We start from the raw sequence: 18,011 nt of genomic DNA on the forward strand, positions 1-18,011 counted from the left end.
TGCATCCTCAGGCAGGAACCAGACCTTTTCAGATTCATCACTACAAATTCTCTATTTCACTGTCCTCGGAACACATAAATAAGCTCAGCTCTTCCTCACCAAGGGGTTAGCATGGGCTGCTTCCCTGTCTGGAGAGAAATCCAGTCTAGATTTTTGCTGTGATGTATTATATATCTTTCAAGGCCCAAACAGCTACTGAAGTCCCCCTCATCCCCACTCTGGTTATTCACTCCTTAGTTCAATGCTCCTGACACCATGTGGCTTACTATCGTTTGGTCACTTATATAATAGGCTACACTTATTTATGTATATGTATGTACATACTTATGTATATGTATACATGTATAAGGCTGGGAAATTCTTGAGGGTAAATATACATGACTTTTTCAACTTTACATCTTTTACTCAGGCCATTCATAGAGCAGGTGCGATTAACAATTGTTGAATATATCTTTTCCTCTGAGAAAAATATTTTAAGTAAATACATTGATGAAATACCATATTTACTGATTAACCTAGTAAATGTTAACAAAACTTCTATCTCATATGCTTATAATGTGTTATTTGGCAATCTAAATCTAAAGCTTTAAATACGTACACACTCCTTAATACAACAAATCTACTTTAAAAATTTCATCTCAGGAAACGATCGTGAATATTTTCTAAGCTTTATATTAGGGTTCTTAGATGTAAAAAAAAAAAAGAAAAGAAAAAAAAGGAAAAAGAAGACAATGACTTCAATGTTTGTTAATAAATTATGGTATACATGAAATGGAATCCCATGTAGCCAATAAAAATATTTCATGACATGGGAAAATATTCTCCATTAAGTGAAAAAAAAAGATTATCTCTCTGAAGTAATAAGTCCAAATGATCCAGTAAGATCCAATTTAATTAAAAATAAAATAGTGGAAAGAAATGAGATTGGAAGTAAAGGGACCAACATAGTAATGGAGTTCTCTATGGGCAGTGAATTTACGGGTGACCATTCTTTTATTCTTCATGTTGTCAGAATCTCTCTATAATATATATTTTAGCTACTTTGCCTTTTACAGAATAAAACCTGGTAAACATATTTGTGGTATGAATAAATGAATCCATATTACCTTTCTTTAGCCAAATAAAAATCTGATGTTATGTATCAATAACTTTCCTTTTTCCTCCTACAAAATGCTAGAATGTAATGGTGCAGTTTCATTTTGAAATTTTTCCTATAGTCAACAGAGAAAATCAATGCTCTTGGGAAGGGGAACTCAATAGACTTCCTGACATGCCGATTCAGATCTGAATGTGGAAGTTCACTTAAGCAGATTAAATATAAACACAGTGAACTAATCAAGATGCTGTAAAGATCAGAAATTTGGAAAAGAAAGTTCTCATACTCTCATTTTGTTATCTTCAGGTAAGATGCTTACACTGCATAATGTCTGCCTTCAGTTTCTTCACATATAAAAGTGATGACCAGAAAATTCTGAAACGACAGTCTTTGAATGTCAAATCTGGGGTGAAAACATTAACTGCTGAATCGCATCATTTATAACACAGTACAGAGATTTCAAATGCTTCTAATAAAAAGTGGCTACAACAATACGTTAGGAAAGAATACTTGCAGGACTATTTTTAAAGAGATTAATTAGGATCAATACTTATATAATTATTGATGCTGACAATAAGTTACATTACAAATACAGATATTTTTTTCAGCATGGAACTACACATGTCCACATCCATGTTGAAAAACTTCATGTTTCTGGACTCTATATAAAGTGCTTGACACAAAGAAGAAGCTCAGACAAATTATTATTTTTTCCCTTTTCTATTCAAATGGCCCATGTCTCTGGATTGAATTATAGAGTTTCATTTGAAAAGTAACTCATGCAGAGGCAAAACTTTTAAGTCTTCCACCATATTCATTTATACGACTATTTCCAAAATGTATTAGGTATTACGCGCTGCCTGCTTTCTAAGCTCAAGTGTGTGGAACATGATTTAATTCATCTACTGATGCCTTGTGAACATCACATTCTCCTACGTACACACTGCAAGCCTCCTGTCTCTTTTCTGATTCACTTACTCAGCCCACAGCACCCCCTCTCAGCCTTTTTTATGACTCTTACATCTCCTACTCTATGTTGTAGCTTCTAATAGACTTTTTTTTTTTTTAAAATGAAAAACACAGAAGGAGGAGGAAGGAAGGAGTCTTTACTCTGAATTTGTGACTGAAAAAATCCTCATGGCATTTTGAACTTCCAATTAGGTTGTTAAAGTTGAGGATTAGTTGCAGAAAATCTTCCCTCTAGAGCAGCATGTATTATTAAAAAGAAACAACAAAATAACCCCAATTCCCCAAACCAAACTGATGTGTTCCAGTATAGAGATCACAGCTGTATATTAGCCACATGCACATGTGTGCACACATTTTTGAGCCTTGCTACGGCATAAACTGTAATGATGAGCACTTCACACGAATGCTCTGAGGGAGGTAGTATCGGGCGAGGAAATGAGGGGTTTGAGAGGTTATGACTCTGTCCCAAGGTCACCTGGCCAGTAGTAGAGAGTCAGGATTTGAACTGTTGGTTAATTTGATACAATGTTTCCTTATGGTCTGAGAATACAGAGGATGTTTGTTTTCTGTTAATGTTCTTGCCTCAGTTGGGGGTAATAAAAAGTTAATATGTTCACATTTAAGTAAAATCCTATGACTTGGTCCAGCTTTTGATTCTTCCCATTGATTACTTTTGTAAAACCAAACGTGGCTTTCTGTGGACTGATGACTGGGATTTTTTTGTGAAATTGAACTCTCTTGGGTATTTGAAAGAAAATCCAGGTATGTGGATAGTTGAGTTAAATTTAAATCTTTTAGTGATACCAGTTGATATCCATGGTTCCACATTATTATGTCTTTTCCCCCTTTTGAATGATAGTATAAATACATCCTTCACAAACGTATTTGTTAACAATTGATAAACAACATAAAACTATAGTATTTTAAAATAAGAAAACTTTAAAGATAATATAGCCTTGATTTTCATTTCTTACCATGAAACCTGAGATTGTTATTTATCCTTGATCTCTTTCAGGCTACAAGGGTTGGGAGCTCTGTCCGGAACAGACTTTTGTTTTAACCATTAGTGAAATATTTCATAATCCTGTAATTTAGGACCATATATATCTATAGCTATACACACAGATGGGTATGTGTGTATGTATGTGTATATATATACGTATATGTATGTGTGTGTGTGTGTGTGTGTGTGTGTGTATATATATATACACACATACATACGTATTCTGTTCTCAAAAATTTAACTTACCTCCAAATCCATCAGGCACGTATGTTTTAAGAACAATATTGCAGAAAATTGTTGGCAGTGATAATGGTTTATTTCCCTCATTTCGAAGAGAAATGTGTCGATAGCCTGCCTGAAGGCCATCCAGTGGAAGAATCCTCTGGCCAATCAGCTTGTTGTTGTCATCATACACTGCTATTCTCAAGACTGCCAGGTCAGGGAGGATTACCTGCAAACAAACAATGGTCCTTCCTGTTCATTGAATTTTGGAATGCAGCTCCCAAGAACCTAAACTCAAGGATCTGGATTATATCCACACTGCTCTTACATGCTCTGTTATGGTGAAAATAGGCCCATGATCAATAATGTACATTCCTAAAGTATACTATATAAGCTGCAGTGCCCAAGCCATGGAGAAGGCAATTGAATAGGTTTCCTGGAAATCATCTCACTGGAAATTTTAGATGGGATGGATGTGAACAATTGCTAGTCAAACCCTTGTTTTATTTCCCAATCCTCACCCACAATGGATAAGCAAAAGAGACCTGAGAAATAAAATGACCTTCGTTAATCTCAGAGACAATCAGTAATAGTTGGGTCTGGCAACTGGGGCTCTTGACTTGTGATCTGTCCACTACCTGGTGGTAGTATCGGCTTCTGACATCTAGCTCTGCCTGTTTTTAAGAATGTAGAGAGTATCTTTGAAGAAATGCTTTATGTGTAAAAGGTAATTTACATATAAATTTGGATTCTCTCTTTTCCTTACACTCCTCAATTTTTAACATATTTTGGATATCAGAGTAAGATGGAATAGCTATAAACATAACATATACCCATAACACCTACTCTTGCTATTCCCAGACTGAAGATGTAGACATAATACCTGAGCTCAGATAGGAGAATCCCTATTCAGATATAAAATAGCAACAGGACAAGAATAAATCCAGTGTTTTTCATGAGGCATGCCTTTTCTTTGGCTAACAGCAACCCAGGACATCTTGGCTGACAGGAATACTAAGTGTCTAAAACTGGATTATGGATTGATTGCCTATTTATGCCTAGATGTTATAATTTAATTCCAACTTTCAAGATGAAAAGGAGTAAAGCTAAAATTCAGCCAATTTCAGTCACTCTCTTGTTCCTCATTTGGTGAATGGGGGTTTATTACCATGTGAGATTACTGCAAACAACAAAAACAATAACCAAAGGAAAGGAAAGCAAATTAAAGTGCTTGATTATCAACGACGGGCAATTTAATTTCTGAAGAACAGCGAAGCATCCAGAAATGGCATTTGTTTCTGAGGCCAGGATTGTTACATATAAAAACCAAGTTTGATATTTCCTCACTCATGAAAACAAACAACCTCTGCAGATAACTTTCTGAATTCTTAGAAATGTGTCTAAGGATTATTCATTACGACGAAGAACACTGGCCGAACCAAAAACAGATCTAGTTATAACAAATTAGAAAAACCAGGAAAGAAAAAAAAAATCACAGCTATGTATGCCATTTATACCACACTTTGACAGCAGCAGAGCAGGTAACAATGTGAAGAGCATGATAAAGGTACTCACATCACAGGGTGAACCTGAACTTCAAAATGATCTCTTTCATCATCCCTACATTTATCTCCCCTAAACTGGTTTCTGTAAACCAGTCAGTCTGTTCTGAGGTGGATAATCCTTATTTTGTTAAGACAAGAGGCCAATTATCTGTGTTGAAAGATGCAGAAATGGAGTAGAAACACCTGGAAAACTTGTCCCCAAAGAAGCAAGAAACCATTTTGGTCAGGTTAAAGAAAAAGTGAGAGAGAAAAAACAAACATTCTTGGAGACAGCACTGCCAAGGAACAAATTTTTCAGTACAGCTTCAACTGACAAAAGAGAAACAATGTGAAAAATGATTACAAGATTAAAAACTGAATCATTAGAAAGAATGACTGATTGTTCTTAGGATCAAGTTATAGTACTGGAGAAAAAAAGTCTGAACTACCAAAACAAACAAACAAACAAAAGAGCAAAAATAGCACATGAAGCATAGAACTTGCAGGTAGCAACAGGTATCATACTTTCTGGAGGCACAGGACAATACCAAGTGACCCATTTGAAGATAATGATTGGCCTTAATTATGTGTGCAACATCCTACCTGCCCCCTTGGCTAAAGGAACAGTGTAAGTTACCAGCCGCTGTTACGGCAGGGAAGAACTCTCCAGTGTCCACCAGAGAGGATGTATTCTAAGTAGGCTGCATACCTGGAGCTTGGCACTGCCACATAGGAAGTGGGCTCTTCCAAGGAGGAGAAGAGAGCCAAAAGAAAGACAGGGACACACAAAACAATTGTATGACAGCTACAGAATGGAAGAAAAAAAATCAAGACATTTCGAGTTGAATAACTGTCTCTGATATCATGTAGTATCTATGCACTACGACATGGCTCCCAACTTAGCAGAGTGAGTCTGAGATATTGGAAATGTCCTACCTTCCGAAATACAAATGATTCTTCATTGTAAACTGGATTGAGTCCATTGTTCATCACCATGCGAGTTCGAAATTCCTTACGTATAGTGTCGGTGGGCAACCCATACATATCCACTTCTACATATGTGCCAATTTTCTTATCTGATAAGAACTGACCTGATATGACCTGTAGTAAGACAGAAATAGAACAAGAGAAGTAAAATCTGTGTTATCATAAGTAGCAAAGAATAATCAGGTAGTAAATTCTCTGTTCATCTTTAGAAATTTTAATTACCTACGGAAATAAAGTTGTCAATCTTTATTGAATTAAAACATTGTTGAGCAACTACTATATGAAAAAACCCATCTAAGCAGAGTTTCTAGAGTTTCTAACTTTGAAAACTGTCTAGAAAGAAGGGACATGTATACAAATCACATTATACAAAGAAATAGTGTCCAAGCATCTTTATTTCACCTAAGTGCCCACATCTATGAAATGAAGTGATGGGTTCAGATATGCCTTAAGATCAGTTCAAAGCTCTGAAATTCTGCCATACCATACTTTCACTGAATTCTTTTAAAAGTCTTGAAAAGACAGATATACAGAAAGAAAAGCAATACGAAAATTTGCTTGTTATTATTTATGGATATGGGCACTGGTCAACTATGACAGTGTTATGTATTTGTAAAGAGCAGAATTAAATTCTATTTATCCTAAATCTATGGAGAGGCAATTTTAAATTTACTTTCCAAATGACGATAGCCATTTGTAAATTTTTTTATATGATTTAATAGCTAATGATCTGAAACAGTTTTTTGAGGTATAATTGATATACAATAAACTGTACATATTTAAGACGTATATAATAAGATCAGTTTTGACATATGAGCACATGTGTGAAACTACTACCACAATTAGGACAACAACAACAAATGTTTCCATCCCAAAGTTTCTTTGTGCCCTTTTGTAATCCCTCACCCCCATCGCTGCCCAGAGGAAACCCGCTGATTTACTTTTTGTCACTATACATTTGTTTGCATTTTCTAAAATTTTGCATAAATGAAATCATATAGTGGGTTTGTTTCATTAATAAACTTTATTTTTTACAGCAGTTTTAGGTTCACAGTAAAACCGAGCAGAAAGCACAGAGTTTGCATAAAACTGTCACACATAACCTCCCACACTATGGTTATGTCAACCAGAGTGGTACATTTGTTGCAATCAATGTCTACATTGACACAATATTATCACCTCAAGTCCATAGTTTACATTAGACTTCACTCTTGGTGTTGTAATTCTATGGATTTGGACAAATGTAAAATGACATGTATTCACCATTACAGTATCATACAGAGTAGTTTCACTGCCCTAAGATCCTCTGTGCTCTGCCTATTCATCCTTCTCCTACAACTCCTCAATCCCTGGCAACCACTGATCTTTTCACTGTCTCTACTTTTGCCTTTTTCAAGGTGTCATATAGCTGGAATCACACTGTATGTAGCCTTTGCAGATTGGCTTCTTTCATTTAGTGATGTGCATTTGTTTCCTCCATGTGTTTTCATGACTTGATAGCTCATTTCCTTTTAGCACTGAATAATAGTCCCTTGTCGGGATGTACCACAGTTTATCTATTCACTGAAGGACATCTTGGTTGCTTCCAAATTTTGGCAATTACGAATAAAGCTGCTGCAAACATCTCTGTGCAGGTTTTTGTGTAGATGTAAGTTTTTTCAGTGCATTTGAATTTTATAAAAAGCCACCAAACTGTCTTCCAGAGTGACTGTACCATTTTGCATTCCCACTAGCAATGAATGAGAGTTCCTGCTGCTCCACATCCTTTTTCGACCTGGTGTCTTTCACTGAAAGTACCTAACAATTTTACTAGTGAAAAAAATGTATCTCTTAAGAAAAAAGTGGGGAATTTTAAGTCAAAGTTGAGAGCAACATATGGATCTTGCACATTGACAGTTAACACTTTATTTGTGATTTCTTAGGACTTTTCCAGGACCATCTGTATACACATTCATATTATTCTGTGAAGAGCAGGGGCCTTACCTGCACTGAGCAAGTGGCTGCAATAACACCGTCAACAGGAGTTTCAGAGAAGGGATCAAACGTTCGATCAGGCCGCCTCATGAAATCCGGTTTGAGAAGGTACCTGGTAGGACAAAAGCACTGAAGTTCGCTTTATTGTTGCTTTTACAAAGACTAAAACACTAACACTCCAGGACATTAAATACTTCCTTTTCCTCATCTCTAACTTAGGAGCCCTATAGGCTTTTAGGCAGAAGGTCTTAAGGACCGAAGGGAATATCCCTGCCCTATGGATAATCTTAAAGAGGAACAGGGAAGAAATGTTCTCTAGATTCCAGAATCAGTGACATCTAGGACTTCCTGAGACTATCATCTTCTCTTGAACTTGTTTATACCATGGACCTCTTGAGATACTTGCTCTTACATGCACAAAGTAAAATATAAAAAATAACAATGAAAAATCAATTATATGAGCTATAGTTATTAAAATATGGAAAATACGTGACATTCTACTTCTTTCTGTTTAATTAATGTATTAAATTATGAGATCTAATAGAATGTTTGACGACTACCATAACTTTAAAGTACTGATATGCATAAAAATATTTTGAGAGCTCTATAATAGTAATGAGATATAAAAATATCTAATTTATATTAGTGTCAGAGTCATGGGTATCACTAATACTACTATGGTTTGTTGTCAATGTTAAAAATCAAAGGAAATGTGAAGTTTCAGTTAGAGGTAGGTAAATATAAAGATGTAATTATTTCTCTACTTCTAGTCAGAGTAATTAGGCAAGAAAATGAAATAAAAAGTATCAAGATTCGAAAGAAGTAAAACTTCCTTTTCACAGATGACAAGATCTTATATATAGAATCTACTGAAGGAAATTATCTAAGGAATGTACTAAAAACTATCGGAACTAGTAAATGAGTTCGGCAAGGTTGTAGGATACAAAATCAATATATATGAATCAATTATATTTTCATATGCCAGCAGTAAACAATCCAAAAATGAAATTTAAAAAATTCCATTTACAATGGAATTTGTAAAGATTCCAAAAGGGATAAAATACTTAGGAATAAACTTAGCAAAATAAGTGCATATACTTTGAAAACTACAAAACCTTGTTGAAAGAAATTAAAGAAGATCTAAATAAATGGAAAGACATCTTGTGTTTATCGAACAGAAGACTTACTATTATTAAGATGGCACTATTTCCCAAATTGATATACAGATCATTAAATCCTTATCAAAATGCCAGCTAGCTTCTTTGTAGAAATTGACAAGCTGATCCTAAAATTCATAGTCAACTCAAAGACCAAGAATAGCCAAAGAATCTTGAACAAAAACCAAAGTTGGATGTCCCATACTTCTCAATTTCAAAACTTCCTACAAAGCAACAGTATGATAGGCAGTGCGGAACTGGCATAAGGACACACATATAAATCAATGAGATGGAGTTGGGAGTCCAGAAATAAATTCATGTATCTACAATCGATTGACTTTTGACAAGGATGCCAAGACTATTCAATGGGGGAAAGAAGAGTCTTTTAAATAAATAATACTAGGACAACTGGACTTTTCCTTCACATCATATATAAGAATTAACTCAAACTGGATCAAAGGCCTAAATGTAAGAGCCGAAGCTATAAAACTTTTAGAAGAAAACATAAGGATAAATCTTCACGACTTTTGATTTGGCAATGGATTCTTAGACATAATGCCAGAAGTACCAGAAACAAGAGAAAAAAAATAGATAAACTTGACTCCATCAGAAAAAATTTCCACTTGAAAAAACACACTATCGAGACAGCTAAAGACAAGCCACAGAATGAATGTGAGAAAATATTTGTAAATCATATATATGATAAGAGGCATGTATCTAGAATATATAAAGAACAAATAACCCACTTAAAAAATGGTTCAATGACCTAAATAGACATTTCTACAAATGAGATATACTAATGGCCAACAAGTACATGGAAAGATGCTTAATATTATTAGTCATCAGAGAAATACAAAAGAAAATCACAATTTGAAACTAATAATAATAAAAATAAAAACCACAATGAAATGCCACTAAACACATACTAGGATGGCTATAAAAAAAAGTCCAGTAATAGTCAGGTAATAGTGTTGATGAAGATGTGGAGAAATTGGAACCCTCATATATTGCTGGTGAGCATATAAAATGATGCAGCCACTTTGGAAAAAAGTCCAACATTTCTTCAACACTTTAACAGAGAGTAACCACATGAACCAGCAATTCCACTCTTAGTATATACCCAAGAAAAATGAAAACTTGTATGTGAATGTTATGGCAGCATTATTCAGCATTATTCAAAAAATGGTAACAATCTAAAAGTCCATCAACAAATGACTGGATATACAAAGTGCGGTATATCTGCAAAACGGAAAATTATTAAATAACAAAAAGAAATGAAGTACTGATACTGAGAAAACATTATGCTAACTGAAAGAAGTCAGTTGCAAAAGACCACATATTATATGAATCCATTTATATGAAATGTGCAGAACAGGCCAATATACAGACATAGAGAGTAGATTAGTGGATGCTTAAGGTTGGGGGAGAAGTAAGGGGATATTGGGACGTGACAGCTAAAAGGTATGAGTTTCCTTTTTGAGGTGATGAAAATGTTTTGAAATTGACCCCAACTACACAGTGTCTGCCCTTTATGTCCACTGGATCTCGTCACATAATCATATCTCAGTCAGATTCCACAACTTCTCTGAAACTTGAGTCAAAAACTTCATATCTCTAAAAAATATCTTTTTTATTTGTTAGAAATGACTATAACAGAAAAATTCCACACTAATATGAGCTATATATACAGGAAAATAAAGTACTTTTCCCAAAACTATAGAGTTGCTTTCAAATGTAAAAGAATAAAAAGTTGGGAATCATATTCCTCAGGAACATAAATTTTACTAATTTCAACTCTGGGTGATCTCAAATTCATTATTATCTTTTAGAGTACAACCAAAAGGGAATCCCGAGGCATTAAAATTTTCCTTAAATAAAAGTTTAAAGTCATGTTTCTTGGTTTTGACAAAGTTGCCATTCTTTGCTATCTTCTAAATCAGAACAAAACGTGTTAAAAAATAACCCACTTTAGATGTAATCAATCAATAGGAACCGCCAAAAGACAACACTAAGTTTTAAGTCACGGATATAGAGTTTACATTCAAATATTAAAGATGATTTTGAACACTGACCTGTTTCTAAGTCCAAAATACTAATATAAAAGCTCTCTAATGACACAGAAGAATATGTTTTCTATATTCATAGTTTTAGATTTGGACCTATTTCTGGGGCTAGTGTTAGCAAAAGATAACCTTAGGAAGGAAAGTAGATGAGTAACTAAAATGCTACACATGCACTTCTCCAAGGAAAGCCTATCAGCTTTGTCCAGCAAAATATCAGACACAGGTTACAAGAGAAGAAAACAGGGGAAGGTTCTGCCTTTCACAAGAGTGGCAGCACTTGGATTCTACATGTGTGGAATGAGTTGGGGACTCTGGTGTCCATATAGGACTACAGTCATCTTTCCAGTCCAGAATCTCTTTGGGAGATTCAGCATTCTCTATAACTTTCAGTCATTTCTTTAAGGGTCAGGAGCCCTTTCTCACTAAAAATAAAGAAATGTGATATTAAAGATGTCTTAGTGCCAAAAACATTCTTCCATACATATCCTGCTTTCAGATGTGCTTAGAAGAAAACTAATCTGTGGAAGAATGGATTGATCAAAAATAAGAAATGCCAGGGGAAAAGAGCAGTTCTCCAAAACAGGCAGCTTTCAGTATAATACGTTCATTATACACACTTAACACTTAACAAATGAAAGAAAACACGTAGAAGTTTGACAGGATCACGAGGTAAGCCCTGATTTGGGGCTGACACTCAGGTTGTCTTGAAGGTATGTCTGGTCTGAGCCATAGACTACTTAAAGATGCAGTCCTGATGTCCGTGCAAGTCCAGGGACCCCAGGCCTTGCTGAGGAAGCTGAAGCCGGAGCCCAGTGCCATGACACAGGTGTGAGATCTGTGCAGATGCACAGGGTCCTGAACTTAGAGGGCTCTGTGCTCCGTAGGAGCTGTCTTAAAATTCATAATAATTTGTGAACAAGGAGTCCTTCGTTTTCATTTTGCATTAGGTCCTACAAACCATGTAACTAGGCCTGCATAGTGTTTTTTTGGTACAGAAAATAAATTCATTCCAGGTATTCAGGTCTGCGTGGTGGACATGAGCATAAGCAGGACCTGGGAAATGGCAGGTGGAGGGATTTGAGAATTGCATGTGAACTTTGTAGGGCCTTAGAAGGCAAGGGAAGGAGAAAGGAAGGGTCTGAATTCAGCAAGGTGGGTAGACAGGAGCTGTAAGAATCAGAGGATGGGGTCATTAATAAAGTTAATTCTATTTCATCATCCCTAAGATGTCATCAATTATGTAACATTCCATTATTTTATTTGCCACCAAGAAAGCAAATTGGCTGCTGATTATAACTATAAGATGCCATGGATTTTAAAACACATCTCAGTTTGAAAAAGTTATATAAAGAGTGTGTATCTTTAAATCAAAAAATGCCATACTCTTTTGAAATTTCATCCAATTTCCTCTAAAAGCCTAAAAAAGATGGGAAATTAATTTGTTCTATTTTGTTTCATTAGGACTTATAGAAATGCCTCCTATTTTTCTATCTTTAAAAATGAGTCTGTTATAAAACACTGTTCACACTTGCTAGGCTCAATGGCATGGCCTCCCAAAAGATCAGCCCACAAAGCAGAGGAATTCCCAGGCGGATTTCCGATGCTTTGTTATTGTTGCTACTTTCAGGGGTGTGCATTGATGTTCTATATAAAACAGCTATTTGTCACTGTAGGCCTAAAAGGCACAGATGGCCTCTTTATAGAAATGCAGCCCTCAGACCCAGCCCATAAGAATTTTTTTTAAAACGTCCCTGCTGGTGGGTGGCAGAATAACAAGGGCAACTTGTGCAATCCACAGAACACCTTGGACACCCTTACTCCGTGGAAAAGTGTCCTGCATGGTTGGCCTCGTACCTACCAGGTACGACTCCTCCATCACTGAGGGGCACAGGAGCACACAGATGAGAAAGACTCTTTCTCTTTGCCCTGTTGGTGACAACCTTTGCCTCCAGGCTGGATGTGGGGAAAAAGGAAGGGAGAGGCAGGGGACGCACAAGACTGTGAACAATACCTCCTACAGCTGGACTGCCTCACTGAACGATCATATTTTTAGTTCTTCTGGTGCGACTTAGGTTTTTGGTCACATTGCCTCAAACACATCATCGCAGAATTCAGGCTAAAGTAGCAACATCCTTGCTTATGAATGTATTTTAAAATAAACAATGGTGCAGACAGTGGGACACTGAGCATATATACTATGGCAAAATGGACACTCCTGAAAAGAGATGTAACAAATGCATACAACTCCTGTCAGGACCTCTTTTATCTGGAAGATGTTCTCCTCCCTGTGTCAGTACTAGCTGTGGGACAGCTGAGGTAAAAAATGGAAAGTTTTGGCTCACCAGGAAGGGTCCAAGGAGGACCCATTGCCAGACCTAACGTATCTATGAACCACGAGGATGATGGCAGCCGCCCTGGATCCCTTAAAGGCCCGATTTGATCAGAGCGCTCATTTAATCTTGTGTGATCTCTATGTGTGGTCGACCATAAGGTCTAAAGCTTTTCTTAAGGCTCAGAAACTTTTGCATAGAAATTTGCAGTTTACAAAGCACTTTCATATACACTCATGTTCATCCTTACTGAGCTGTCACAACAAACCCAGTGTGGTAGGTGTTATTGTCTTCATTTTATCAACCAGAAAATCGAGGTTCACAGTCTAACGCACCTGCCCAGGGCCATGAGGACAGCACACAGAGGAGCTGGGGCTCAAACCCAGGCTTCAGACTTGAGCCTAAAACATTTACCCCAATATCACAACTGCCCCTAGGGTCCCACTGCCTCAGCCTACCACTGAGGGTCCATCCACCAATTTACATGCACAATCTGCTGTTATGAACACTCTGCATTCAATAATGAAATAGCTTTAAAAAACCTCCAAAACGTGTATTTGGTTGTTTTTTTGAACGACATAATTTTTATTTCATTCCCCCGCCCCCGGCAGTTTTATTGAGCTATAATTGACATACAATGTTGTATTAAAGTGTACACTTTTTATTTCTTTCAAAATATATAGCAGAGAAAAATGTTGTGTATGCTCCAGCTATGTGTGTGATGGGTGACTTGGGTATCAGGGCTATTACCTGTGTGTGTGGCAGAGGACCATGTGGCAGGCAGGAAGAGGTGGGAGTGTGCACTTTGAACCCACGAATGATGAAAAATTTTATCTCAACTGGCTGTTTTTAGTAATGAAAACTAGATATCCAACAATGAGTCCAAGAACTTCTTGACAAGAGCATTATGAGATGGGATGGTGCTTCACTGGACTAACTTAGAGATCTTTGGGTAGTGATTAGGGGCTATTTACCTGCAGTGCTACGTGGCAGAAAAATGGACACACGATTTTTCCATCTCTGTAGAATTTTAACTTTATATTTTCATTTAATCTTTCAGTATTTCAGTGAGATTAACATTTCCTATTTCACTACTTGGTTCACAAATTTCAAAGTGCTATTTAAGTAAACTAGAACAACATTCATAGCATTATTTTTTAATAACTGCTATTTACAAGACATGCAAAAGAATTAAGAGAGAACAAAACTTCTTCTTAGATGAATTAAATTCAAGTTGCCACTCATCGTTTCATTATATCTTAAATCAACTTCATTCCTCTATTTGACCTAGGTAAAGTACACATATTTAATGTTCAGTTAATGCCAAAATGAACAGGGATCATTATCTGTCCTAGCTATAAAATCCTCCACTATTGAATTTAAAGTGAGAACATTAAACTCTAGAGGGTGAATCATAAACTGCTTAACTTATAGTTAGATTTAAAAAAAAAATTGTTAAAACTTGGGTAGATGAAGAATGTATATATGCAAATATAATCTGTCCAAGAATTTCCTTTGTTTTATCCCATCCCTCAAACCTAGCTTAAATTCAGCAGTCCTAATTAAAAATGACACTGTTTCATTATAGCTGTAGTACAGAGCGCTGGAACACGGTGACAACAGTTTAAATCACATTACTCACCCGCATGATCCATTATATTCAAATTTTCCCTGATTCAATTGCATCGCTAAATCTGTCAAGAGACAAAAATAATTTAGCATCTTGTCTCCCTGGACAAAGAAGATCCTGAAGGGGTGATTTTAAACAATGGAAATCAAATACTAATCCTAGGCTAAAAGGTCCTTTTTAATATCACAAAGTACTTCTGGGTCTGTTTAAGGCACACAACTCTGTCTTCTATGTTGAAATGACCTCATGTTTAAACATAACATGTATTTTCCTAAAGATCACGTTAGCATTGCTTTAAAATCTGGATTCAATATATGAGTCATCTGATTATTCAATTAGTGTTGAGAGTACAGATGTCCAACCTGATATAGTTGAAGAGGATGCGCCTTATGACACCAGATTAAGTGTGAATACAAAACTCCATTAAAAAGAAATAAAAGTAAACTAGGTAAGCATCATGTAAAAATCAATGACTTAAAGAGAATTCTTCTAGTGGGGTCTACATTGGCAGCGTATGGCTTATGGTTTTTCTCTTGAAGCAGACACAATCTTTATTCTTTTTCATCAGTAAAAGGAATGGGTCAGCTGGTGGACATTTTTCTTCCTTAAAATGTTGTGGTTAAACCTAACATTTCAGAATAAAACATAAACTGACCTACTGAATAAACTGCTTTGGGATAATTTAATCCATATAATGGACTCACTAACAACTGAGAATACAACTTGACCCCTTTTTAAGTAAGTAAAATCATCGGTGCCTTTTTATTTTACTTTGTCTCTGCTAGAATACGCTAGTTTCGTAAAGCAAGAACTGATGGGGACGCTGTATATAATTTCACTCCAACTTCTGGTCGCTGAAGAGGCTCTATCAAGGGGTGGGAAATACAGTCAGTGCAAATTCATGTCAAAAGGATAAAAGTTAAAGAACCTTTCAATCGGTCCAGAGAATTAGGGACCAAGATGGAGAGGTTCACAAAGCATGGCAGATGGACTAGAAAAGGAAAATGCTCCCAAACTGGGAAACATGGAAGGTACCTTCATATAGCAAAGAACTGAATAAAAAAGCATTGTTTTGTTTTGTCTTACCAGTTTTAAGAACCATGCTGTGGAATTAACCAAGAAAATGAACAGTTTTTGTGGCATGTGTCTCACAAAACCTGTTTTAGGTGAGAACTCATTATTTTTCTATCTCTAATCTCAAAATTGTGATCCTAGGCTCTTAAGCAAACCTCAAAAACATTAAAATTTGTTTATGCATTTATAAAAATTTATTCCTCTCCTTCTGGGGAGGTGACCATAAAATAGAAACTTGCTTTTGCGTATACTTTAGAAGACCAAGTTATAGATTAGTACCTCTAAGAATATATAACTCCCTACACACCATTTTAGCAGAGTCTACCCCATAATATTCTGCACTTCTATGGGGAGGTGCCACTGTGTCATTGATATCTGCCGAATATTCACAGTGGGGAGGGTACTTTCCAAAGGAAAAATGAGTCATAGTTACTGTAACAGAGATAGTCAAATTCTTCTCATTTAATTCTGTTTCTGGAAACAAAGATAAGTTTGATCTAAAAGGAAGAAAAACTAGAAATATTTTGAAATAGAGGAAAATGTTTAGCAGAGTAGTCATGGCATTTACAAAAGGAAATTCAATCTAAATAAAAATATACTGTCTTTTATTTATTGCTCTATTTTGAGTTTTAATTTCTCACCATTACATAAATCCCACAACACATTGTTTTGCCATATGTCTGCTTCCTTTAAAAAACGCCCATAGCCAACTGATGGCAATTGTTGGCACCATCCTATCAAAGCGTTCTCATGGAATTCGAGGTCACTGGACATCAGCTCCTACCTGGGGTTTGATAGTTCAGTGAAACCATCTGGCAGCCAGCGTTCCAGAAAATCTGAGGCATGTAATTACTGGAATCGACTCGGCCTCCCTTGGGGTAAATGCGACTCATTTGCCGTTTGTTATAACTGTGTAACTTATTAAGGATAATGGAAAAACGGTATTTCGGTAGCAATAAATAAACAACAAAGAGCTCAAACAACAAAGGTCTAGACCAACAATGACAAACATGTAGACAGCAGAGAGCAAAATTCACATTTATAAATAATGCTTCAAAGAAAAACCATAGTTTGCTGTGTGGATTATGAAAACAATCCACATTTGGGGAGATTTTCATAGCTGCTATGGTCTTTCACACATATTATTTTATTAGCTCTATAACCACAATTATGTATTAGCCATTTATCTATTTTAGAGACTCCTGCCAAGCCAATAGTGCACCAGCCACTCATTCCACTTACTCCATAAGGATACTTCACAAATTCAATCGCGTGTGTCTTCAAGTAGCCTAGACCGACTGACTCATTAAAAGAAGACATGTTATAATGAATATTGCGTTCTGTAGAGAAAAGCAAATATGCACTCAGAAATCCTGCCATTGAGCCCTCACAGAAAGACAAGCAATAAATATAATTTACACCCCGAATCATGAGGCTTTGCAAGCAGATGTTCTATTATCGTATCAGTAGTTCCCACTTTCATTAACGTCCTGTGGATAGAAACAGCTGACTTAAAAAAAAAGTGTGATGAATTAAGTTTGGAGTCATTAAGCAAATTATGTGTACACAATTGCCACACATTGCCACCCTTGAAATATGTATGTTTTATGATAATGATGATGATGATGATGATGATGATGATGACGGTTTCTTTAGACCAGAAATAATTATGAAAAGTTATAAAATACTTTCTACATTTTTGGAGACCAGCTTTTGATGAAAAGAGGTCTTTTGAAATATATTTAACACAGGAGGCTACCCTCTTCGTGTGTAACAAATCCAGTCTGTCAGAGCCACCCTGTGGATGATGTAGGGAATGACATCACAAATGCCACCCCATGCCAAGGACATGTAGAACAAAAATAAGGTGAGTTGAAACAGTCCCCATGCTCAGAAAATGGCAACAAGTTGGATCACAGCTTATCAGCAGAATAACAGAAAAAGCAGACAAAAAAGGCAATA

The 18,011-nt window shown here is 36.1% G+C and overlaps 1 protein-coding gene across 2 annotated transcripts in view; it reads right to left on the reverse strand.

The window, feature by feature from the left end:
- PLCB4 (phospholipase C beta 4) overlaps positions 1-18,011 on the reverse strand; it is a 376,819-nt gene that overhangs the window by 49,172 nt on the left and 309,636 nt on the right. For both annotated transcript variants that reach the window (XM_039874509.1, XM_039874510.1), the window contains 6 exons: positions 17,305-17,389; positions 16,834-16,958; positions 14,988-15,039; positions 7,805-7,907; positions 5,771-5,935; positions 3,315-3,519 (listed from right to left, as the gene is read on the reverse strand). In XM_039874509.1, the coding sequence (XP_039730443.1) occupies positions 3,315-3,519; positions 5,771-5,935; positions 7,805-7,907; positions 14,988-15,039; positions 16,834-16,958; positions 17,305-17,389 (735 nt within the window). The remainder of the gene's footprint in view (positions 1-3,314; positions 3,520-5,770; positions 5,936-7,804; positions 7,908-14,987; positions 15,040-16,833; positions 16,959-17,304; positions 17,390-18,011) is intronic.

The sequence above is a fragment of the Pteropus medius genome, unplaced genomic scaffold (genome assembly GCF_902729225.1).
Source record: "Pteropus medius unplaced genomic scaffold, Ma_sr-lr_union100, whole genome shotgun sequence".
NCBI lineage: Eukaryota > Metazoa > Chordata > Mammalia > Chiroptera > Pteropodidae > Pteropus > Pteropus medius.